At 57.8% G+C, this 23,458-nt stretch overlaps 1 protein-coding gene across 1 annotated transcript in view; it reads right to left on the reverse strand.

The window, feature by feature from the left end:
* Positions 1 to 23,458, reverse strand: part of KAZN (kazrin, periplakin interacting protein) — a 460,396-nt gene that overhangs the window by 48,603 nt on the left and 388,335 nt on the right. The window contains exons 3-8 of the mRNA XM_047085038.1: positions 23,179 to 23,315; positions 18,458 to 18,628; positions 10,597 to 10,786; positions 8,374 to 8,504; positions 5,480 to 5,530; positions 4,026 to 4,149 (exon numbers count right to left, since the gene is read on the reverse strand). Coding sequence (XP_046940994.1) covers positions 4,026 to 4,149; positions 5,480 to 5,530; positions 8,374 to 8,504; positions 10,597 to 10,786; positions 18,458 to 18,628; positions 23,179 to 23,315 — 804 coding nt within the window. The remainder of the gene's footprint in view (positions 1 to 4,025; positions 4,150 to 5,479; positions 5,531 to 8,373; positions 8,505 to 10,596; positions 10,787 to 18,457; positions 18,629 to 23,178; positions 23,316 to 23,458) is intronic.

Below are 23,458 nucleotides of genomic sequence, written 5' to 3' on the forward strand. Positions count from 1 at the left end.
GGGTGGGAGAGCACGTGGAGGGGCCACTGAGTACAGCTGTGCAGGTTGTGCACTGTACAACTCAGGGCACCATTTCCACAGTAGTGCCTTCTGGAGTAGCGCAGTACGCAACCTGTGGGGCTGTACACTGGCCCTAGATGCCCTGGGCATCCCGACTTCAATTTCCAATAGGTACCACTTGAAGTCGGACCATTTGGGGGCAAGGTCTCGGAGAAGATTAACAACGGAGGTGGTGTGGCTTTTGAGTCGAGCTACAAAGCTTCGAACGAGGTATGGCTCAGCCCTTGCAAAGGTTACAGGACTAGAGGAGCGATAGTTAGAATCTTGGCCAGGTCACTCCTCTCTGGGCCAAAGTTCTTCCCATCAGTCCAGGGCGGGTAGGGTGGGGTGGTGGAGTTAGTTTCGGGATGACAGAAAGGCTTTCCCCTCGTATGCCAAAGTCTGACTGATCGGCAGGGGCTGTCTGAGGCTTTGTAAAGTGAAGAAATCAGAGGCCACTTTGGGCTGGGTGGGAGGGGCTCTTTGATTGATTAGTGATGTCTGCATGAGGCCAGAGAGCGGGGAGCAGTGGCATGTAAGTTTGGGCTTCTCACCCTCCTCAGCCCAGTGGTTCTCCATGCTGACTGCACCTTAGAATGCACCAGAGAAGGCTTAACCACGCTCTGATTCAGGGATGTGGCCTGGCATCGGTTAACGGTTTTCACAAGCTCTGCAGGTGATTCTAACGTGTGGCCAGGTTGAGAACTGCCGGGGTGGACGTCCCTAAGTTCCCCGAAGTCCTGAGCTGTACGACTTCTCGGCATGGTTCATAGATCATGGAACTTTGAGCTTTCTTCCAGCAGAAATGACAGGGGCTTCCACCAGTTTGACTGCTGGAGAGGATCTGTCTTTAAGTTGGGAGATAGAGGCTGAAGGCCCTGGCTGCAATTGGGGGTTGGGGTATCCAGGGTGACCTCTTCTTGGGCAACACTGTGGGGTTTCACTGGGAAGAGGCCCAGGCTTTGCATCGGAGGGATCTCCTGGGACTCGAAAAAGCCTGGCCCACACTGGCTTGATCAGGAAAGTCCTGTGACTCCATTGATTTCTCTTTTAAGCTCCTCTCCTGTCCCCAGGGTAGGTGGGACGTTGGGACGATGCAGAGGCCCACTGAGGTCTGCAGGAAGTAACATGCCCCAAACTCACAGGCCCATTTCTGGGCCTTTGGGAGGATGGCCGGGGAGAGAAGGAAGCAGAGGAAAGCTGACCGGGGCCGCTGAACTGGAGAACTCAGGGCCAGGGTGCCAGGCTTAGAGGTGGCACGATAGGACCACAGGCAGACCTGGATGCTGACAGCTCCCCCAAATTACAGTCAGGGCGGCCAAGGTGAGATGTTTCTGGGAGGCCACCCTGGCCTCAGCCCCACCACGGGCCCAGAATTCAGCCAGCTTTCCTCGGCCCCTCCGGACCCAGCCCTGGAATTTCAAGGAGCAGGCCATGCAGGGGCTTTGCCTCCCGCCCGGAGCAAGATAGAAGCACTCAAATAACATAGAGTTCAATAATATTTTAAAATAAGCTTTATTTAGATTTTTTTTTTATATTTTATATTTGCATCCATGCCTTCGAGAAACCTTCCCCATGGGAAAAGTTATTTTCAACTAATTTACCCATAACTCATTCGCTATTTGACGTAGTTCTCTTAAATAAATCATCCTTAGTAACTCTTAGATTTATCTCCTAATTTACAAAAACTGAAATGAAAAGGAACTACTAAATCATTACCAGGAGTGGTTGCAATCTTATGTTCTCATAAGTAAAGGGCAAACAATAAAAATCAACCGAAAGGAAACAAAAAATCATGGGGGAGAAAAGTATTTTCTAAAGTCTCTCTCCTAGAGAAAGATGTCAGCTCCGGCCGCTCTCCCTCACCGCCGGGCTCGGTTAAACAGCTTAGCCGAAGGAGGCCAGAAAGATCCTTATTAGGTACCCTGCCTGCTCTTGCCCAGCAACCGCCCCCCGCCCGCCCCCCCGGCCCCCACTGAGTCAGAAGGAAAGGGAACAGCCTACTGGTGCTTTTTTGTTTGCTTTAGAGACTTTGGACAAAATATCCTATCTTTCTGATAGAGATTCTCCAGCACTTTCAAATCTCCTTTCTTTGTAAGAGCTGAAAAATGTTACAGTTAGCAGAAAGCGCCACTACGGTTGTGCAGAGGGTGCGGGTCATCGAGCTGTGTTAGTTGAGGTGAAGCGGGGGGAGACGGGGGATCCACAGGTCAACAAAAGAAAAGGTTTAAGCTAGTTTTAGGCCTCAGGAGGCCCTGGCTTAGAAGCTCACGAGTTCTCCATCACCTGGCGTTATAATGCACACGGTCGCTTTGCTGGTGAAGCCTCACTGGGGCCAATGTTGCTCCCCAAATGGGCAGATTTCCTGCCAGCCCTTCTCTCCTGGGGTGAGGGGGCTCAGGCTGTTGTGACAAGTTGGGAGGACAGGGCCCAAGGGATCCCGGGAGATTCTATTAAGTGTGGCTGGAGGAACCAACCAGAATGGGGAGGGCAGAGAGGTTCTGGTGCTGGACATTGTGTCCCCAGCAGCTCTCCCCTTGAGGTGGGTGCCTCCCCCAAGGACACCTGCCTGGCCAACATGCAGAATGACCCAAGGATGAGAAAGACACAGCTGCAGGGAAGAACCTATGGCCTCTCGAGGCCCCTCGTGGCACCGACTCGGGCCGAGGGTCCCTGTGGCCACACCCTGTGGTCATGTGATTGATTGGCTGTCTCACTCTGAACTCAACCGCTCTCAAAAGACAGACCCAAGAGAAGGTGACCATCACAGCTGGCCCTCTGCTCACTGAGGTCAGTTTTCCTTATTTCAGATAAATAAATAGATATTTAGAAAGGGGGAAGAGCTATGGGTGGGAAGGAAGGTGGAGTGCACTTCCATGCAGGGGCAGAAGAATGGGGGAGAAAGAGAAGAAAGAACGGAAAAAAGCAAGCTTTGAAATCCAATGGTCCTTGGGTTCTGGCCACCCTAAAGTCTACCTTGCACAGTTTGGCAGCAGCATGATAATAGAACAGACAAGTCAACAAAACACCCGCCTCCCGCCCACCCCATGGAAAAATATACATTCCAATATTTATGTAATAATTTAGATAGAATAAGTCTTCTGCGTTTGTGCAAATAAATTAAACGGAACAATTTTCTTTTTTTTTTTTTTTTCCATAAAGAAAGAAACGGCAACGCAATTTAAAAACTGGCAGGCCGTTAAAAAGAGCCCGTTTGACCTCCGGCACGCCGAGCCAAGGTAAGCCGCCCCCCCCACCCCCCGCCCCCAATCCCCTGGCCGGGCTCGCGGGTCTTGGCGAGGAGCCGACCTTACCCGACCACTTGGGCAGCTTGCGGATTAAAGTGACTCGGCGCCCCAGGGACAGGGTCTGGTCCCACGCGTTCACACCAGGGGGGCGGGGGGGGGGCGGGCGGGGGAACGGGACATTAAAAACAGACCACATCCTTGGGCAGACGGGCTCCAGGAGTAGCAGTTTGGACAAGGGACATTTACAAGCACGGAGTGCACAATAGTTTTGTTATTTACAAATACACAGCAGTCCTTCAAGTTTTCAAGTTTCATAAAAAAGGAGGAGGGGAGGGGAAGGGGGGGGAGGGTGAGGAAAAAAAAAAAAAACCCAACGAACCGAACAAAAAGAAAAAAAACAAAACACGGAAAAGAAACAGAAACAAACCCAGATTAACAACACGACTGTATCGCTCCGAGGACGACAGAGAGTTGACAGAGTCACACACGGTTGGAGTATGTACATCAATTACAGAGGTGGCGCCGCAGGGGGCGTGGCCCGCGCTCGGCCACGCCCAGCACCCACGTGCGCGGGAGCTCGCGCCCGCACACGCCCCGCCACGCACGCCCCGCCGCGCCCCCCCCTCCCCCGCGCTCGCACGCACGTCCACACGCACAGACACGCCTGCGCGCGGCAGGCGCAGGGAGGCGGGTATCACCAGTCCGCGTCCTCCTCTATGTAATAATCAGGGGCGGTACCATCAAAGAGGCCGGGGTCGAGGGACTTCCGCTGCTTCCCTCTGGCGAAGACGCGCGAGATGGAGCCGAATCCCATCTTCTCTTTCTTCTTTTTCCGTTTTTGGTCTTCAAGATCCTCTAGTGACTGAGGAGTCGGGCGGGGGTAGAGGGAGAAGAACAAAGCCACCTGAGCTGGGTGCGGGGGGGGGGGGGGGGAGGGACAGGGGGCGGGCAGGCGGCGGGGGCCACGGGTGGGTGAAATGCCAGGGTCTGCCCCTCCTCGCTGGTGGAGCCCACTTGGGCCAGTTGCGGAAGCTCTCTGGGACCACGGCGGGACCCACCCAAGGCCGCTGTGAGGGTGGCAGCGAGGACCGCCGTGCTTACAGCAGTGCCGGGTTATAATAACCCTTTAAATGACCGCTAGCTGCCGCTCTACAGCTGTCAGTTTGCCCACACCCTTGGGGTGCTTCCTGAGGGCCTGCAGGAGCGCGTCTGCGCACTTGGCTCCCGCTGGGCCCCAGGCCTCGTCTGCTGGGACACTGCGGCAGGGGTACAGGCTGCCTGTAAAAACAAAGTCCCCATGGGAAAGGAGCCCCAGGGGAGCCCGGAAAATGAGGAAGGGGGCGACCTGAGCTTCGTGCCAGCCACGACTAGAGCGGGGAGGCTGGAGCTTGAGTTCTCGTCCTAACTAGGTCACTACCCATAGACTCTTGGAGCGCCCCTTGCCTCTCTCTGAGCCCAGTTTCCTCAGCTGTGATGTGGAGACCACAGTGACGTCGGGGATAGCCTCCTGTGCGGGCTAATGGGCCAGAGGGTGGTGTCTATAGGAGGGCTTTACAAACCGTCGAGTGCCTTACACAAAGACATGGAGTGTCATTGGGCAAAAGGTGGAGGTTAGACTAATGGTGCCCAAAACACACCAGAATTACCTGAATTCCAGGGCCCATCCCATACCTGGGGGCTCAGATCCTTCAGGCTTAAAGGCCCCCGGAATCTGCATTTGCAAAGTCTTTCCTGGTGGACCCTGATGGAGATGTGCCGTGCACAGACCAGCATCTGGGAACCCCAGGACTAGAGAGTCTGTCTCAGAGACCCCTCTCGACTCTCAGTTCAGGTTTTCCTGCCTGCGGTCCCCTCCTCACTGCTGACAGGGTACTGAAAGAACAGTTTCTTGCAGCAAGGGACCCAGTGAGCCTCTGGCCTGGGTCATCAACCATTGGCTGCCAGGAGCCACTCACCAGGGCAGTGGGACGGAGGATGTATGATGCACTTAGTGGGTCCACGGACTGGAAAGAGGATAGGGGAGGGCAGATGAGGCACTGAGCCTGGCTCGGACACCAAACCTGGATTGACTGAAGCAGTGGCTTAACTCTTCTCTGCCTTGGGTGTCCAAGAATGGAAGTGGGGATGCCGAGGGCCCAGGGGAACAAGGGGTGGGGGGAGTGGGCCCAAATGGCCAGGGGAGGCACACCTACCTGTACAATAGGGTTGTGCAGGTTCTTCTGAACTGGGCCGGGACTGTCGCCCTGCAGCCAAAAAGAGGGAGAAGATGAAACAGAGACGCAAGACACATGGGAGCAGAGGTGGCCCGTGGAGTGTGGGGCCTTCCGTGGAAGGAAGCCCTCTCTTAGGGACCACCCTGCCTCTGTGCTGGGGAACCCACCCACCCCTGCCCGCCCTGAAGCGACACTCCCAGATGGCTCAGCAATGGCACCTGGGGTTCAAGACGCTGCCTGGTCCAGAGGTCCTGGGGTGCTCTTGCCTACTCAGGTCTCTCAATGACCCCCTTCCCCCACCCAACACCCGCTGATCAACAGATCAGTCAATTGAAGGCTTCTAAGTTCCTGTCCCAACTGGTCCATCAAGTTGGGACTGGAGGTTGGTTATACTTGGGATTTTTCATAAAGAAATATGGTTTTAAAGACAACACAAAAAAGAATTTCAGGACAGGAAGACACGGGAGACCATGTAGCTTCTAATTCCCCCCACACTTCAACGCATCTCTTATTTTCTGGAGGTGCAGGCAGGGCTCATTAGCCTGATTTACAGATACAGAGAGGCTCTGGACAATCCAACGTGATGGAACTAACTGTAAGCGGAACAGATCTGGGACTGTTTCTTCCTGGTCCAGTGCTTCCTTCCGTGGGCACGCAAAGGTGGCTGTACGCAAAGCCTTCGCTACAGCCCAGACTCTGGCTGCCCTGCCTGGGGGGCAAACGGATCCCTGGGATCACAAGTCAGTAGGGGGGGGCCTCTGATGGTGGTTTCCAGAATTGCAGGCAAAATATCCATGAAAAAAACAAAGTATGTCATTTGGGCCGAAGTCCATCAATCTTCAGCTTCCTTGCACTTGGTCCCCACCTCTGCTCTAAATTAGTGGCCACAGAGTAAGAGGATGGGGAAGTCCTTAGTCTGGGCTGGGCTGTTCTTGCTGGTACCAGGTCCAAGGCCCGAGAACAGAGGGTTACCTGGTGCTTTTTCTAGGCTTACCTGTGCGCACATCTGTTGAAATGGGGGATGAACGTGGCTGAGGGTGGGCGGGAATGGAACAAATGCTAGTTTAGTCTTTAGTCCCAGCCCAAGGTTTGCAAACAGAAACTAATCTGGCGGGCCACTGAGATAGGTCTACTTTAATGGGGAAGAGAATGAAGCCAGTGCCCACTGAAATAGCTGTGTGCAGACAACTGGCTTATCAAAGCACCCATTTCCTGGCAGCAGGGGCCCTGTGATCTCGGAAATAAATATGCTGGACTGCCACCTGTAGCAGCCGGTATGTGTCAAGGCCAAGTTGAGCAAAAGGCTAGGCCAAATGCAATTCAAGAGGTCTTTAGAGAACCCGTGCTGAGAATGGGCTTTCCTACGGGATTTTGGCTATCAGAGCCCCCTTGGGCCCACCACAAGAAGACAAAATATGGCGCCTGGGAAGGTCTTCTCATTTGGGGTGTGCCCATGGTCGAAGAATGAGGGGACCCTTGGCTGTTGAGTACAGCCCAACAGTGGTCCCGCAGAACCAGAGGACAGATGTCAGAGGCCCTCTAGTGGCCCTTGTTCTGTCATTCAAGACCACCTCTGTCACGGGGTTCTGTCGTGGGAACTAGAGAAGAACAGATTGCTTCCTTAAAGCCCCAGTTAACAAAGAATCCCAGCCTTGAGTGGGATTCAGGCCTGAAGTGACCTTCTTGGCATCCGGCCTGGGCTGAATGAAGCCCTGGGCCAGCGATCCCCATGGTCCATGTTGCCAGGTGAAGGCAACTATTTTAATTTCAGGCTTAGCCACTTTTATTAGTAGTCTTTAGCTACTCTCCATTGTTCTTGTAGACTGGACAAAAGTTTCCAGTACGATTATTCATATATAGAAAAGTTACTGATTTTTATACACTGATTTTCAACCAGTCCCGTTAACGTACTTGGTCATTATCAGTTCTAATAGCTTTAGAGGTTATTCTCTTGAGTTTCCAGGTAGGAAAGCAGATCAGTGGCAAGTGATGGTTATTTTGTCTTTCTTTCCTACCGTATTCACCTCATTCCTCCTATCGGTCTCACTGGTTAATAAAACATTAAGTGAATTTTTGAGAAAGCTTTCTCATGCACTTGAACGCCTAACTCCATTGTGTCTCTGCCTTCACGGCAGGGGAGCCGCCCTCCGTAGTATCAACCATGTGACAGAACAAAACTGTAGCGTGGCCTCCACACCCCGGATCCAGTGTCTCCCGTTCGACCCTCCACATGGTGTCCTCCTGTCCTCAGATGCCTGACCCACCTTCGTCCCCTTCTCGGGAGCCCGACTGTCTGCTCTGCCGGTCACCAAGAGTGAGGTGGCCAGGGACCCGCACCTTTTGGTAGCTGGTGCCCAGTATGCCATCAAAGAGCATTTGATTAAGCAAAAGAAAAAAAAAAAAAAAACCCCAAGAACAAATTCGTGGGACACCTCTCCAGAAGTAGCATTTGCCCAGACTCCTGGAAATTAAAAAACAAAACAAAACCTGGCTTATCCCAGGATGAAGGACTGAGAGCTGGCTCTCCACGGAAGTGAAGGGTGCTGGTAAGGCCCCGAAGGAACCTCTGAGAGGAGAGGCCCGCAGTCCTAGACCAGAGGTAATCCAGGCTGCACGGACCCTGAGCCGACCCAGGCCCGCCTTCCTCTGGGTTTTTCTGGCCCTCCCGGACACAAGGAGCAAACAGGCCTCATTCCTTTCTCCCCACATCCATCTCTTCTTGCAAAAGGAGAGAACAGAACAGGAAATGCCTTCGCCAGAGTGCTCCCTGGGTGGACGAGAGGAAACAGCGGGTACGTCTTCACCCCTCCACCCCGCCCCTGCGGTTTCCAGGCAAGGGCCCGGGGCCCAGGCCCTGCTGCTGCTGGCCTTACGTTGCAGAGGGAGTGTGTCCGGTGCCGAGGGGAGTTGATGTCGCTTGGCGTGGACGACCGGTCGCCTTCGGCAGCAGATGCGTCGGAGATGACAGAGGGCTGCCGCGAGTGGCAGGGGCTCACCCTGACCGCTGGAAAGCAGGGACAGCTGGTGAGTGAGGGGTGGAGAGCATGTCCTCGCCTGTGCCGCCCTGCAGTGGCGCCCCTGTGCTCCCGTTACGCAGGTGAGAATGCCGAGGCATAGAGAAGAGACTGTCTAGCCCTTTGCCCTCCGCTCCCCAGACCCACACACGGCCAAACGGCAGCTCCTGGGAAGGTCCCGCATGGCCTCTGGATCCGAGTTGGCCCTCTCCTAACCGCAGTGAAGGAGAAGAGGCCCGAGTTTCCAGGGACCTTGATGACTGTCCTCACCATGCTCTCACCAGCTGGACATTCCCTAGACCTGGCTCGATCCTAACCGCTGGTCAACACCAGCTTCCCAAGTGAGAAGCCTAGCGGCCACCACTGGGTCCCCTCTTTCCCCTACACCCAGCACCCAGTCATCAGCACCTTCAAACACAACCCCCAATCCATCCACTTCTTTTTTTTTTTTTAACTTTTAACATTAATTCATTTTTGAGACAGAGAGAGACAGACCATGAGCAGGGTAGGGACAGAGAGAGAGAGAGGGAGACCCGGAGTCTGAAGCAGGCTGCAGGATCCGAGCTGTCAGCACAGAGCCCGACGCGGGACTCGAACCCACAAACTGCGAGATCCTGACCTCAGCCGAAGTCGGACGCTCAACCGACTGAGCCACCCAGGCGCCCCAAATCCGTCCACTTCTCTCCAACACCACCCCCAAATCCGTCCACTATTCTCCAACCCCACTGTCATTACCCAAGCCGAAGCCACTGCCGTCTCTCACCCGGAAGACCGTGCGGCCTCCCAGCCTCCAATGAACGGGAGTCCTTGCTGACTCCGTTCCTCACGCTGCAGCAGAGCCGGGCATCTGGTCACCCTGGGTGGGTGGGGGGGGGGGACCCCCAAGGCCCAAAGGGATGTGGGCCCGGCCACCCTACCAGCCTTGGCTCACATCATACTGGCTTTCTGACAGTGCCTGACACAGGCCATCTCCCTCCTGCCTCCGTCTTGGCTGGTCCCGCTGCTCCATTGGGAGGAATTATCACCGTTCACGTCTCTCCGCCTGTCCTGAGAGAGGCCTCCCCCAACTGTCCGCTCTCCCCACGCTTTTCCCCCACCAAAGAGCCTGTGTTCCGCCGATTTCACTCCCTGTTGAACGAGACGGACTGAGGGCCTCCTGTACGCAGGCAGCATGGGAGCAGGGAGCGGACTGGGCTGCATCACGACAAAGATCGTCCCTCCTGCCAGGGGCCATACGGTTCGATGTGGGGGGCTGGCGGGGGAGAGGGGTGGACAGCGGGCTTTGCGGTCAGGGACTTGGGTACCCAGCTGGGCGACGGCAGCAGCTGCGGGCTCTAAAGGCCAGCGGCCAACCCCCAACTTGCACGCGTCGCCCAGAGGCAGCCAGTCAACACAGGGGCTGAGAACACAGCCAGGAGGGCTGCGGACGGGCGGAGGGGTTTGGGGCTTGTACCACGGCCAGTGGGTACAGACGCTGCCCGGAGGCCGCACCCTTCCTCCCACCAGTGCCCGGAGGGAACACGTGTGACGTTTACTTGTGGCCCTCCCATGCACCCTGTGACTGCGAGGCGCCCTGCGGTCTCCCCTGCCAAATGATCCCATGAGACCCAGGCTGGAGAATCCGTGTTCCCGCTCCCTAGACACAGTCATTGGTCCAGGGGTGGGCACGTGATCCAGTCTGGCCAATCAGAGTCCTTCTCCGGGATTTACCATACGCCCGGAGAAAGCGCTTAGTTTTTCTTTCTCCTGACTTTTGCACTTAAAGACCTTAAAAGCCTGAAACTCCCGGAGACCGTTTTGCTGCTCTGTGGAAAGAGAGGGCCTAAAGATGAGGCCGAATAGAGGCAGGTGGAGCGGAGAGGCGGGGGGACCCCAGATATCATCTGGTCTTCAGGAGCCAGCTGTGCCTGAAGTCCGTCTCTTAGACTTCTCAGTTACAACCAGCCTGTGGCCTCTGCCCCCACACCCCCGCACGCAGCTACAGTGTGAACGGAGAGGCTGCCTGCCCCGCCCTGGGAAGGTCAGTAGCCTCCTAAGAAGCCGCCGCAGCCAGGGCTGGGCCAGGCCGGGGGCAGGACTCACCTTGCCGGTCTGCAGGGTGGGGGGGATGAGAGTGGTAGAGAGTCTGCTGGCTCTGCCGGATGGCCGCGGTCAGCGGGAGGTCCGCCTGCACCACCCACTCCTGGTTGCCGTTGAGCACCGTCTCGCCCGGCATGGCGAGGGAATGCCGCTTGGGGACGTCCTTGGTCAGCGTAGCTAAGGACTGCTTGGCCTGGAGAGAGGGCCGGGAGACAGGAGAGAGAAAATGGGATCGAGGGGATCTCCCGGCCTGTCGCTCGGCCAAGACCCACCGCGGTGAGAAAGCCATGGATCTGCCCTCGGTACCTGGGCAGCTCTGACTCTGAATGGCATGGCCCATCAGAGTCTAGCACCTGCACCGCAGGCCTCACTTTGGGGTTACCCCTTAGTTCCTGCTAACACAAAGGGAGACCAAGGAGGCAGAAGAGAGGGGGTCCAAGGAGACACTTATCACCCATTCTTTCGAGTTCTCTAAGGAGCAGCTGGGATTTGAATGAGATTGGAGGAAAATGGGTGCTTTGCCTGACCACCCTAACTCCTCCCAAATTCAGCCCACGAGCTCCCCTTTACAAGGTGCTGTGCAGTGCAGGCAGGGGACAGAGCAAACCCTCAACCTGGCTCCCAGGATCACAGGAGGAAGCCCAGGAAGAAGTCTGGGGCTGACTTAGGGCAGGAGGGATAGTCCAACATCTCTCAGCCTTGGGTGATCTCCCTGCCACGTAGGTGGGGATTTACTGAAGTGATCTCACATTACTTGGGGGAGAAAATGGGCACATGTGAGCCATGCATTAATGCATATTCTTTTCACCACAGCCTACTTCTCTTTCTCAACTGGTTCCCCAAGATCATGCCAGGGTCGAGCGGGGACACAGGCAGGGGCCCAAGGGTCTTGAACCGAGCTCTCCAGCGAATCTGACAACCCGGGACGTTGCTACAGATAACAGAGTCACCGTGAGTGCTGGCTTTGACCTTGATATGAACACGGGTAAAATTTAAAAATCTTATCTGTCCTAGCTCCAGAATGTTCTATACCTTGCCCAAGGTCCCAAACTCTTCCTGGCAGAGCAGGAGCTCTTGGGAAAGAGATTCCAAACAGAGAAATGGATCGTCGTTGGCCTAAAACCTGATATACCCTTATCCCGTTGACCAGCTATGTTTGAAATCACTGCCAGGGCGCCTGGGTGGCTCAGTTGGTTAAGTGTCCGGCTTCGGCTCAGGTCATAATCCTGCAGTTCACAAGTTCGAGCCCCGCATCAGGCTGTGTGCTGACAGCTCAGAGCCTGGAGCCTGCTTCGGATTCTGTGTCTCCCTCCCTCTCTGCCCCTCCTCTGCTTGCACTCTCTGTCTCTCTCAAAAATAAACAAACATTAAAAAAAAAAAAGTTAAAGTCACTGCCTTCTCTGAGCCTCGGCTTCCCCACCTGTAAAATGAAAACCCCAGAGCAAGGACACCCCAAGTCTATGAGATCACCCCCCCTTCCACGGCAGAGGGAGGCTGAGTTGAAGGTGTCAGCCCTGTCCCCCAAGCCAGAAAGCTATCATGTGCTCAGCACGACAGCCCTGGGCTTCAGGTAGGGAGGGTAAGATTATTTGTGCTTGACAGAGGGGAAGCTGGAAGCTGAGAGAAGTGACTTCTTCAAGAATGCACAGCAAGTACAATGTTCAAGTTGGGTCCCAAGCCTGGGAGCCTGGCCCTGAGCCCTGGGGTTTCCACGGCACCCACGCTCCTCAGCGGCAGGGAAAATAACCACACAAGTAATGCAGACTCTGGGTGCACGAAGCAGAGGACGGGGTGTGCCTGGTCACCGTGAAATCCGCAGCACCTCGCTCGGGGCAGGGCACGTGCAGCGATCAGTACAAATCCGCAGCATAGACGGAAGCAGGCCCTGCCGCGTCCAGGCTGATGGCTCAGGGAACCCGCTGTGTTAACTTACTGCAAGAACAACAGACTAATCCTTCTGCTGAAGGAAGGGGCAAGCGGCGTGTATCTCCGAGCTGCCACAGGCTTGCGGCCACCCAGCACCACGGAGACCCTCATTTCCCGGCTGCCAGGGCACTTCAGCTGGGAACACCTCTCCTTTCCCTCTAGGTCATGTGCATCTGGCCTCCTGGCCCACCATCCCGGGCACCACTCCACGTGCTAAGCTGCCCTGCTCCCTGCTTCCTCCGGGCCCCATCCATCTCGGCTGCCTGGAAGGTGGACCCCGGGTGGGGACACGAGCCCCGGGTCAATCTGCCATCACGCTAATTAACCCCAGCTCGGCCTTCTCGGCAAACATTCACGGGCACGTAGGTGGGAAGCACGGGAGAACCGAAGGCAAGATGCCCTCTCTGTCCCCTCCTGGCTTTCTTCTCCCAGGGGGGGCTTCGTCTCCGTCTAGGCCTGGGAGAGGCACCTTCTAACTCAGCAGGCAGCTCGACATCGCTGCTACCTGACAACTGGGAGGTCCCCCGTGGTTGGTCCCGCAGGGTGGGGCGGTGGTACCCCTGAGTTCTGGAGCACAGGGACCTCTTACAAACGGCCCACGTGTGGCAGAGACAAGACCTACAAAAAGCGGCCTGTGAAGTCTAATTTAAGATACAGGCATGTGCGCACACGGGATCCGCTCCCCGTGGCAGTCTACGCAGCGTTTCTCGGGCTGACTGCTTCCGCTAAATGCAAGTTAATGCTGGGAGCTCCCCCTGAGCTCTGACTCCCTCTTCTCTCTGAGCCTTTACCCTCTCCTGAGCACTCTGCACCCGAAGTTTCGAGCTACTGGACATTGGCTCAAACACCCTGTTATGACACGAGTCAGAACTGGGTTCAAACTCCACTTCTACTGTTTAACTTGCAGTGTGACCTTCAGCAAGTTCCTCCACCTCCCTCAGCTTCAGGGTCCTCCCCAGTAAGACGGGGGGGCAGTGGGAGATCACTGCCATGTAAGTAGCGCCCCCTGGAGTTGTGGGACGAGGGGGCTTTGGAGTCTGGGCTCTGAAACCCGACTGCCTGGGTTTGAGCCCGGCTGTGCCACTTCCTGGCGGGGGGGATCCTGGGCGAGGTCCCTCACCGCTCTGTGCCTTCACGCCCCCCTCTGTCAGATGGGGATAACACAGTTGCTATGCAGAGCCCCGGCCTAAGATAAAAATACTCAATAAAGGTTAGTGACTGTTAAATCCTGAAACGTCTTCCACCTCACAAGTAGGAGTTAGGCGTGAACTAAGTCCAATGAAGGCCCAGGACGCCAGCTGCACCACTGCCATGTTCCATAAGAAGCAGTGATCGAGGTTGGTGGCATCATTTATGCCCTAAGACGGGCCGGTAAGATCCAGGGGGTGGCAGGACCCTGCCCGGGGCCTCCCTCTGGATCGGGGCTGATGAAGGCGCCTGACCGGCCGGAGGGTCTGCTGACCGGCAGCCAGGAGGTACTCCATGTTGGACAGTAAGCCCGGGCCCCCGAGGGATGCCGGGAGCACGGCTCAGCGGAACCCTTCGTTAGCTTTCCGAGGGATTCCTGCTTGTCCAGGGAACGTCTCTGCTGGCCAAAGGCTGCTGGGGGGGATCCTCCAAGAAAACACCAGCAGGTTGTGAGGTCTGGCCCGCTGCTCCCAGACGGCAATGGCCCAGGGCCGGGGGGTGGTGCCTGCGGCAGGCGGGTTTCTTGGGAGTGAGGGCAGAAGCAGCGCCAACCCGGAGCACGGCCGCCAGAAAAGGAATGGAGACTCGGGCCATTCCCGTCATCCCCCTGCCACCTGACCCCGCCTCTCCCCCACCCCCACTGCACCGCGCCCGACTCTCGCCTGGGTCTGTGGCGGCTGCCATTTTCACAGATGAGGAAACTGAGGCCCAGGCAGGTTAAGAGTGACTCCTAAGGTTACACGGTGACTGGCCAGTGGAACGGAATCTGAAGACAGGATGGGTCTAGGTGCCCAACACCAGTCAGTAAGTGACCCTCACTGAACACCGGTGCGCACTTGCCCTGGCTCACCGTCACCTCACCTCACAATCCCCCCCCCCCCAGTGGAAGGCCTCGTAGCCCTGACTTCACACGTGTGCAAACTGAGATTCAGAGAGGTTAAGTCCCTTGTCAGAGGTCACACAGCCCGAACATGGCGGGACCCAACGGGGGACTCCGTTAGAACGGAACGGCTAAGAGAGATGCTAAGATTAGACCATCCCACGCTCGACGCTTGAGAAACGTCCAACTTTACAGAAGGCGGGCTCTCCACGGGGGCGAGACCCACCCCCACCTCCCCCAGGGAACCCTGGGAAATGCCCGGAGACTTCTGGTGGTCACAGGTGGGAGGTGCCCAAGGCATCTAGCAGGTGGAAGCCAGGGAAGCTGGTGGCCATCCTCCAGGGCACAGGAAGGCCTCGCAACAGAGACGGACCGGCCCCAAATGTCAGCAGTGCTGAGGGTGAGAAGCCCCGTTGACCGACTGTGTAGTGAACATAAAAAAGCCTCCTGTTCTGGAGAGGCAGCGCCGATAGGAAACTAGGTCAACGCGAACCAAGGTCCTGGGGGGCAGGACGAGCCTGCCCTTGGGGGAAGCGTGTGCTCTCGGGGGCTGGCAGGCCCGTCTCCCTCCCCCTCCGTGTGACGGAGGCCAGCGAGGAGGGCCCGAGGGACATGCGAGGGTTGGTGGGGGAGGGGCCCCTTCAGGCCAGCAGCCGGATGTCCCTACAGAGGCCCCGCACGGAGCCGAAGCCTCCACGTCACGAAGCTCGGGCCCTCCCCGACTCCCAGCTCTGCCTCTCAACCCGCTGGGCAGCTCTGGGTGAGCCTCTCGCCCTCCGAGCCCGCTTCCACGTCCCTAAAGCGGGCACCACAAGAACGTGAGGGGTGACGGCCGATGGATACGGGTTTCCCTTTTGGGGCGGGGGGGGGGTGTGCAAACTGTTCTAGAACCCAATTGTTTGGTGACGGTCGCACAGCTCTGTGAACGTTCTAAAATCCACCGAACTGTACATCTTGCAAGGCTGAGTTTCGTGGGATGTGACATCTCAGTAAAACAACATATTAAAAAATACACGCATTCTCCCCACGGGGTGGTGCCACAAAGCCAATGCGGCCACGGGGGTGAAGCCACGCCACGTGCGGGAATGTCTGGCTGGGCCGGAAGTCGTCATCGGGAAGACGTCCACCCGAAGGGCAGGCGGCCGAGGGGGAGCGCGGGTGCTGCCGTCAGCAAACAGCGAGGGGCTTTGCTTCTCGGGAAGCCAAAGCCGTGTGTGGAGACCGGGGAGCGGGCGGTGCCTAAGCTAGGACAGGGCCCGCTGGTTCTCACCGGGCACCAGGCCGCTTCCCACGGTTCTCGTGTCACGGCATGATGGGCGGGTGGGAATTGACCAGCTCAGCTCCCTTCTCCTCGGGGGCACCTCAGGGTCACTTGAGAAATCACTCATCACCAGTGGCCACAGCCAGGACCCCCAGGTGAGTGGTAACCGCGTGACCCAAGATGGGCCATTTTCAGACTTACAAAAAAACGGAGGTGAAATTCAAAGGACAAAGGGTTCGGGTTCCTGCTCCCCGGGGGGGCCGCTGAGCAGACCCACTCCGTCTAGAACCCTGGCTTCCCCACCTCTGCGGCTGCCTTGGCTTCGGCCAGCCATTTCTTCCTTTTTTAAAAAATGTTTATTTTGAGGAGGGGGGAGGGGCCGAGAGAGGAGGAGGGAGCGAATCCCGAGCAGGCCCCGCGCTGCGTGCGCAGAGTCCGGCGTGGGGTTCAGTCCCACGGACCGTGAGGTCGTGCCCTGAGCCGACATCAAGAGTCTGGCGCGTAACGGACCGAGCCACCCGGGCGTCCCACTCTGCGAGCCGTCTCTAAGCCTGGCCCTCCAGTGCACCCCCTGTGCCAAGCCAGCCAGGCTGCACCCGAGGACGCGAGCACGCGCACAGGGCTGGCGCCCTCCCTCCGGTCCCGGCCTGGGCAGCAGCGCAGTGGGGCGCACGCTGGCCAACACGAGCTTCTCTGGATGGTGCTCTGCGGAGGAGACCTCCAGTCTGCTGGGCACCCCGACACAGCTGGGGCTCTCACGCTTCTCCGCAGAGCCCCCCGCTTTGCGGCCGAGCCCTAGGCAGACACCGGCCCCGCTGATGGTACGAGGAGCCGGAAACGCTCCGCGTAACGACGCACACTTGGCAGGGGGGTGCGGGGCCTGCCAGAGGAGGCGGCCAGAACGGAAGCAGGTTGAGCGGTCTGGGCATGGGGAGAGCGGAAACAGAGGTGGCCGGGTTCCCACTCCTGAAAAGTCCCAGAAACACCCAGAATGCTTGAGGCCAGTGCTCCGAGGCAAGGAAGACACAGCCGTGCACCCACGGGGCACTGGGAAGACCCGGGAGGATGGGAACCCTGCTTCCCCCTGCACCCACTTCCTAGGTCTGCAGCGGGAAAGGCTTAGCCGGGAAAAGCCCTCCCCGGAGGGGACCTGGCGGCTGCACCTTGTTCTGGCCTGCGCAGTTCTCACCACTAGGGGTCAGCATTGGACAGGAGACCCAGGAGGGGCCCAAGGGTCCTGACCTGCCACGGGTGCGGCCCACGATCCTGAAGGAAGTGATCCTGAAGGAAGTGATCGTAGAGAACCTTTGTGTCACCGTATCATCACTGTGTACGGGCACGTGCTAAGTGCTTCCCCTGCATTATTTAACTGAAACCTTCATAAAGGCCCCGTGGGGTATATGCCATTATCCCTACTTAGACTCGAAACAGGCCCCAAGAGGTGAAGGATCCTGCCCAAGGTCACACAGCTGGATTCAAACCCAGAACCCACGGCCATCAGCACATGGTTGGTCAGTGTCAGAGCTCTGAGGGAGAACCCCGAGTTCTAAGAGCTGCGTGGGCCTCCCCACCCCTCATGAGCACCTTGCATGGTCTCCTTCCAGCCACGATCATATTGAGACCCTGGTGGTTTCAAAGGCCCCTTACTTAAGTCATGGGATCCCTGGGCTTCCCCCAGCCACCTCCTGGGAGGGCAGGGTGAAGTAAAGACCGTCTCCCCCATTCTGATACAAGATAAAGGGTGCTGAAGCCCAAAGAAGTTCAGTGAGTGGCCCCAGGTCACGCAGGGGCAGGCAGAGCAGGACTGCAGGGCTCTGGACCCCTCCCGCCAGGCCCGGACATACCACCTGGGTGCTCTGTCCCCACACGCAGGCTGGTCACCTCCATGGAAAACACAGAGTTTGGAAGTACTTTGAAGGTTTGTTTTGGAATAGAAAAAGAATAACATTTTTTTCCTTGCCAACCCAAGTAACACATTTTTCACTAGAGATGTAAACAGGAGGGGAAACAAAGGAACTAAAATCTCTTACAATCCTACTACCCAGAAAATGACCACTCTTAATTTTTTGGTGCATTTCCTCCCAAAGCAAATGTTTTCCTAAACAAATATGTGTACTTTAGAATATTCTTTATGTTTTTATTTTTGAGAGAGAGAGAGAGAGAGGGAGAGAGAGAGAGAGAGAGAGAAACAGAGTGTGAGTGGGGGAAAGGCAGAGAGAGGGAGACACAGAATCCCAAGCAGGCTCCAGGCTCTGAGCTGTCCGCACAGAACCCGACGTGGGGCTCGAACTCGCGGACCGTGAGATCATGACCTGAGCTGAATTCGGACGCTTAACTGAGCGAGCCACGCAGGCGCCCCTAAATATGTGTATTTTAAATCAAGACGGGCTTGGTTTCTTTGCTGACAGTGGCCTGGGAGTGTGGTGGATTTCATCCCTGCAGGTGGAGGAGAGGCTGTGGCCCGGGCTCAGCGGTCAACCTGAGCAGACAGCAGACCCCGCGCCCAGCCGCACCCTCTCCTCCGCCCACCCTGTCCGCGCGCCCTGTCCCCCGCAGCACGTCGTGGGTGCCCCGGCTGCGTGGGGGGGGGGGGTGGGGTGGGGTCTCACCATGGCCAGCTCGGCCTCCAGCTCCTTCATCCGGTTGTCCTTGAGGTCCAGCTGGGAGCGCAGCGCCGTGGCGTGGTCCGTGGCCTCCTTGGCTTGGCGCCGAAGCTCCCACTTCTCACGCTCCAGCAGGTCCTTCTCCTTAGCCAGGGCTTTGACGGCGTCCTCGCTCTCCTGTGGGGACGGAGCGCCAGGGGAGTTACAGCGGGGCTGCGGGACCGCCTCTCGGCCCACAGACACCCAGAGGGGGGCCCTGACCCCTGGACCAGAGGAAGGGGAGGGGAGGCGCTCTGGCTGAGCCACAGATCAGCGGGGGGACTGGACACCGACAATCCGTTAGTAGATGCTCAGTGAACAGCGTTTCCACAAGAAGTGAGCAAATGAGCGTGACGGGTTAAGTCGTCTGACCTCGTCAAGTCTCCGTTGCTCCGTCTTTAAGAGGGGGGCAGGGGGTCGACACCGCTTGTTTCAAGTTATAAAGATCAAATGACTTTACACGTGGGAAACACATGGCGTCTGACGCAGGTCTGGGTCAGTAACGGGTGTGGGGCTTTGTTCTGTTGTTTGGGAATGTGTGTGTCCCGGGCACGGAGGGGCCCAGGAGACACCTGCAGCCCGGCTGCTCTGGAGGCCACGGGGTCCCGCAGCACCTCACGAGGTCACAGCCGATGACGGAGCAGGCCGAGCCCCTCAGCTCGCTGCTGGGTCTGGATGCAGCACCGTCCTGCGCCAGTGCCGGGGTGCAGAGGGAAGGGCCGTGCAGGGGCAAAGCCAGCAGGCGGGGAACACAATCAGGGGGCCTGACCTCCCGGGGCAAGAGCTGGTGTCAGAAGGCCAGGTGCCCCTCCGGAGAAGGGTCCCAGCATGGAGCCCCGCCCACCCACCCACCCAGCAAGGTCTTCTGATTCACCAGACCAGGAGCCACGCTCAAGGTCCCTGTGTGGCCTGGGGCACATCCTGCCTTGTTTAACAGCCCTGTCGCAGAAGGCCCGACTTCCAGATGGCCAGAGCCAAGGAGGCCGAGGGCTGTCCCCTTCTCTGGGGCTGTCACGGAGCTGGAGCTATGGCTTGTGGTCTGGGGACAGAGAGAGTCCGAGTCAAATCCCGGCTCTGCAAGGACGAGCCGCGATGACTATCGGGCCTGGGCGCCCTGGTCTCTACCGCGGGGATAATACCGCAGGTACTTTGGGGTGTTGTTCTGGGGACTGAATGAGACAATCCACGCGGAGAGCTCAGCACGGTGCGAGCGCACGGCAGACCCTGCTCGACCGTCCTCTCTGCGCGGCCCTCCCTGACCACTCACCCGACAGTAGCCCTGGGCTCCCTCCAACCTGCTGCCTGATACTGGTCATTGAACCCAGCCATATTCACGGATGCTGTCGGCAGGCATGAGCCAGACAAAAAATCCCTGCATCCGCGGGGCTCACAGAGAAAAGCCGTAGCGTGTGCGCCGCGAGAGCAGGGATGTGCCACGTCGGTTTCCTGGCATGTACCCGGGTCCCAGGACGGCAGCCCAGCCAGCAGCAGCGGGTGACAGATGCTGCCGAAGAAATGACTGCGTGCGTCCCGGCTGCTGGGACAGCTACAAAGGCCATCGCCACGTGTCAGCCCTCGGGCGGGGTGTGAGCAGCACCCCCCCCCCCCGCTTCCTAGTGCAGCCTGGAGGAGGGGGTACGAGGGACGATCCCTCCCAGGACGGGTCGCCGGCACCTGCTTTAGGGTCAGGGTGCCCGGGTAGGAGTCTCAGCTCGGCCCCCTACAGGCTGCAGAACTCTGGCCGAGTTCTTCGACTTCCCCACACCTCGGTCACCTCAGTTGTGAGGCAGTGGCGATACCACCTCCTAGGGTGACAGGACGCCCAGCAGAAACTGGCAATGCAAGACACAGACAGCGTATCGCGCAGTCACGGGGGAAGCCGTAGTCTGACGTTCTGGAAGCAAGAGTCTCCGTGCAAGGAGGCATTCTACTGCTGGTCAGTCCTTTCTCTGTGGGGCTGGGTTCAGGTGGGGTCGGTGCAAACAGGTGGCAGGCATGGCCCCCGGCACCCACCCGGACGGGGAGCTCCTCCCCTGCGGGCCGAGCTACGTCCTGGGCATCTGCCCCCAGCACCCAGCCACAAGCCTCGATCATAGAAGCGTGTGGAAAATGAATAGCTGGTTAAGGACTGTCCCTTCGAACTGGCTGGTGTAACGAGAGGCTGCTTACAAAACATTCTTGAATCAGGAAGGTCCACTAGGACCCCGGGATCATTTTTGTCTCCGCGTCTCTTTGCAGTCACTGACTGCCCTGGTCGCGAGCAGACTGAGGGTTCCAGGCTGGGGGGGAAAGGCCTCCAGGTGCTTTCCGTCTTGGTGAGGACTCGGACACCCACCCCCATGATCACATTCCCTGGCAGCAGGAGGGCGGGGCTCAGTCGCAAGTGACAGGGAGTGTTCTGGACACACGTCAAGCATGGTGCCTCCGCGTTTTAGGCAATTATATTTAAACCTGACAACCACCCGTGAGGTGGGGAACTATGACCATCCCTGTTTCACAGATGAGCGAGCTGAGGCCAGAGAAGTAGAACAGCTCCCCCTCCCACCTCCCCGAGAGTGTGGTGGAGGTCTCGATCCTTGCTGGTAACTGAGGCAGGAAAGCAACTGAAAGGAAACCCGCCAGGGGGGTTGGAACCACACGGGGGTCAGGGTGGTCGGGCCTCAGATGGCAAGGCGGGAGCGGGGTCCCTCTGCTGGCGTGTGAGGCTTACTGGACAGAAGGAGGAGGGGTGCAGTGAGAATGGTGCTTCAAGGGGACAAAGGCCTGCCTGGGGAGGTGAAGAGGGCGGGATGAAGGCGGCCCGTTGTGACAACAGCCTCACTACCCAAGACGGCCCCGTGTCTGGCCCGTGGCCCCCAGCCTGCCCGCCCGACTTGCCGCGAGAACTTCCTCGGCTGGATTTATGGAGAGTCCCAAATCGCCCTCCAAACTGCACCGTGTGACGGGGCACGAGCATCAGGCACAACTTTCTGGGAGGCTGCGTTTCCGCGAACTTTCTGGGCAGACTCCAAACCTCTCATTTCTCAGCAGCCTGTGTCTGTGCTGACCCCAGCAGCTCAGAGAACTGGGGTCCTGCCCGCTGCTCCAGGTGAGGCCTGCAGGGGTCCTCAGGAGGAGCTGGGTGGGCCGTGGCAGGCTAAGTGGCAGGACCAAGGAGGGCAGGGCACCTAAAGGTTCCGTTAATCCTATTCACGGGGACACTTACTTTGTGCATAAGATGCAACTTTTTTTTTTTTTTAACCAGTTGCAAGGTCTCGGAAGAGACAATAAAATCAGGACTTGTGGTTTTAGCTTCTCCAGACCAGCTCTAAACAGGTGGCTTTGGGTCAGTCCCTGCACCCTTCATAGCCTCAGTCCTCCCGTCTGTAAAATGGGGCTGCGCCCAACAACGATTAATGACCCACCACAATGTTGCTCTTCCACTGACAGGCTAGAAGTACAACTTGCTCCACACGACGAGGGTTAAGACACTAAGTTTTCTTTTAATCAGTGTTTTCCAAATTCCTTTTTCTGAATGAATCCGAAGGCTCTTGCCATTCTGTAAGAGTGACGCTCGGTGCCGAGCTGTGGCCATCTATGGCTGCCCGCGGCTGGCTTCGGATTATTCAGCAGCTTCAACCCTACCCCCCCGTTGCTGGCTGGACTTAGGGGGTTGCCCCCAGGTACCTGCGACTTAAAAAAAGTCACGGCACGGACCTGGCGGAAGGTGGATCTCTGTGGAGATTTTATTTTCAAGGAAAAGCATGTCTCTAAAATGTGATGACCCACTGAAAGACGGGAGAGATGCTGGCTATTAAGCCCCAGGATGGTCACACTGCCGCTGAAATGCTCAGCACAGCACCCACGGCTCACGAGGGCAGCTGGGACCTCTTCTCTGTGGTCTGCCTTGGGTTGCTCTGTAAACAGTTAATAGTGGAAATAACTCGGGTCTGTCCAAACTCCTACGCACCCCGCAGAGCCCCACTCCTAGGTCACCTCCTCCGAGAAGCCTTACGAGCCTCTCTCCCTGCAGGCAGAATTTCTTGCTGTCACCCCGGCTCTCTCTTCACACTTTTGTTGTGGTATCATTTGTAAGGCGCCTAGCGAGTATTTACTGAGCACTTACTGGAAGCCAGATGCCATGCTGGGTGCCCGGCACGGCGTCTCCATCACAGCCGCACGAGGTCTGAGGCTGTGAAGGTTAGGTGAGATGTCCAAGGGCACGCCCACAGGGGGCTGGGATCTGAATTCGGGCCACCCAGAATCCACAGTCCTCACTGACACTGGCTGGGCTGTCCTGTCCGGCCTTGTCTGCCCGGGAGGCACGGAGGCCCCCCAACTAGGGGCTGTGCCCATTTCTTCTCCGTGCCCAGGCCCGGGCCAGACATACTGCAGGCCTCCTCAGGCGACCACAGGTGACACGGGCAGTGAGTGTGTGTGCTCGGGGATTAGAGAAGCCAGACCCCTTGCTAGGCAGAGAAGGCAGCCTGCAGGCAGTGGTAGGTGAGGGTGCTGGTGTCTACAGGGGGAGGGGAGGAAGCTGGTGTCTGGGAGGGGGAGGGGAGGAGGGGGAGGGGAGGAAGCTGGTGGGAGGGAAAAGGGGGCGGGGAGGAAGGGGAGGGGCAAAAGGGGGAAGAAGCTGGTGTCTGGGAGGGGCCCCCCCCAGGAAGGGGGAGGGGGCAGGGGGGAGGGGCGGGGGCGGGCCCCACCTTGCGGTGCTGCTCGTAGTTGCGGATGAAGTCGCGCAGCTGCTCCTCGCGGCTCTCCAGCGTGGCGTACAGCTGCTGCATCTGGCTCACCAGGTCGGTCTTCTCGCCCTTTAGGCGCTTCCGGTCGGCTTTCATGGCTGCGGGGCAGAAGAGCTTGTAAGTGCCAGAGTCTAGCCGGGCCGTCGGCCCGATGGGGAGGGAGAAGGGGAACTGCCTCTATCCTCTAAGAGATGAGAAAACGGGGTTCAGGAAGGCGACGTTTCTCTCCCACGCGCCCCTG

Source organism: Lynx rufus, unplaced genomic scaffold, assembly GCF_022079265.1.
Source record: "Lynx rufus isolate CCGP_SWC_20201006 ecotype Redwood Valley unplaced genomic scaffold, mLynRuf1.p SCAF_2, whole genome shotgun sequence".
NCBI classification, from domain to species: Eukaryota; Metazoa; Chordata; class Mammalia; order Carnivora; family Felidae; genus Lynx; species Lynx rufus.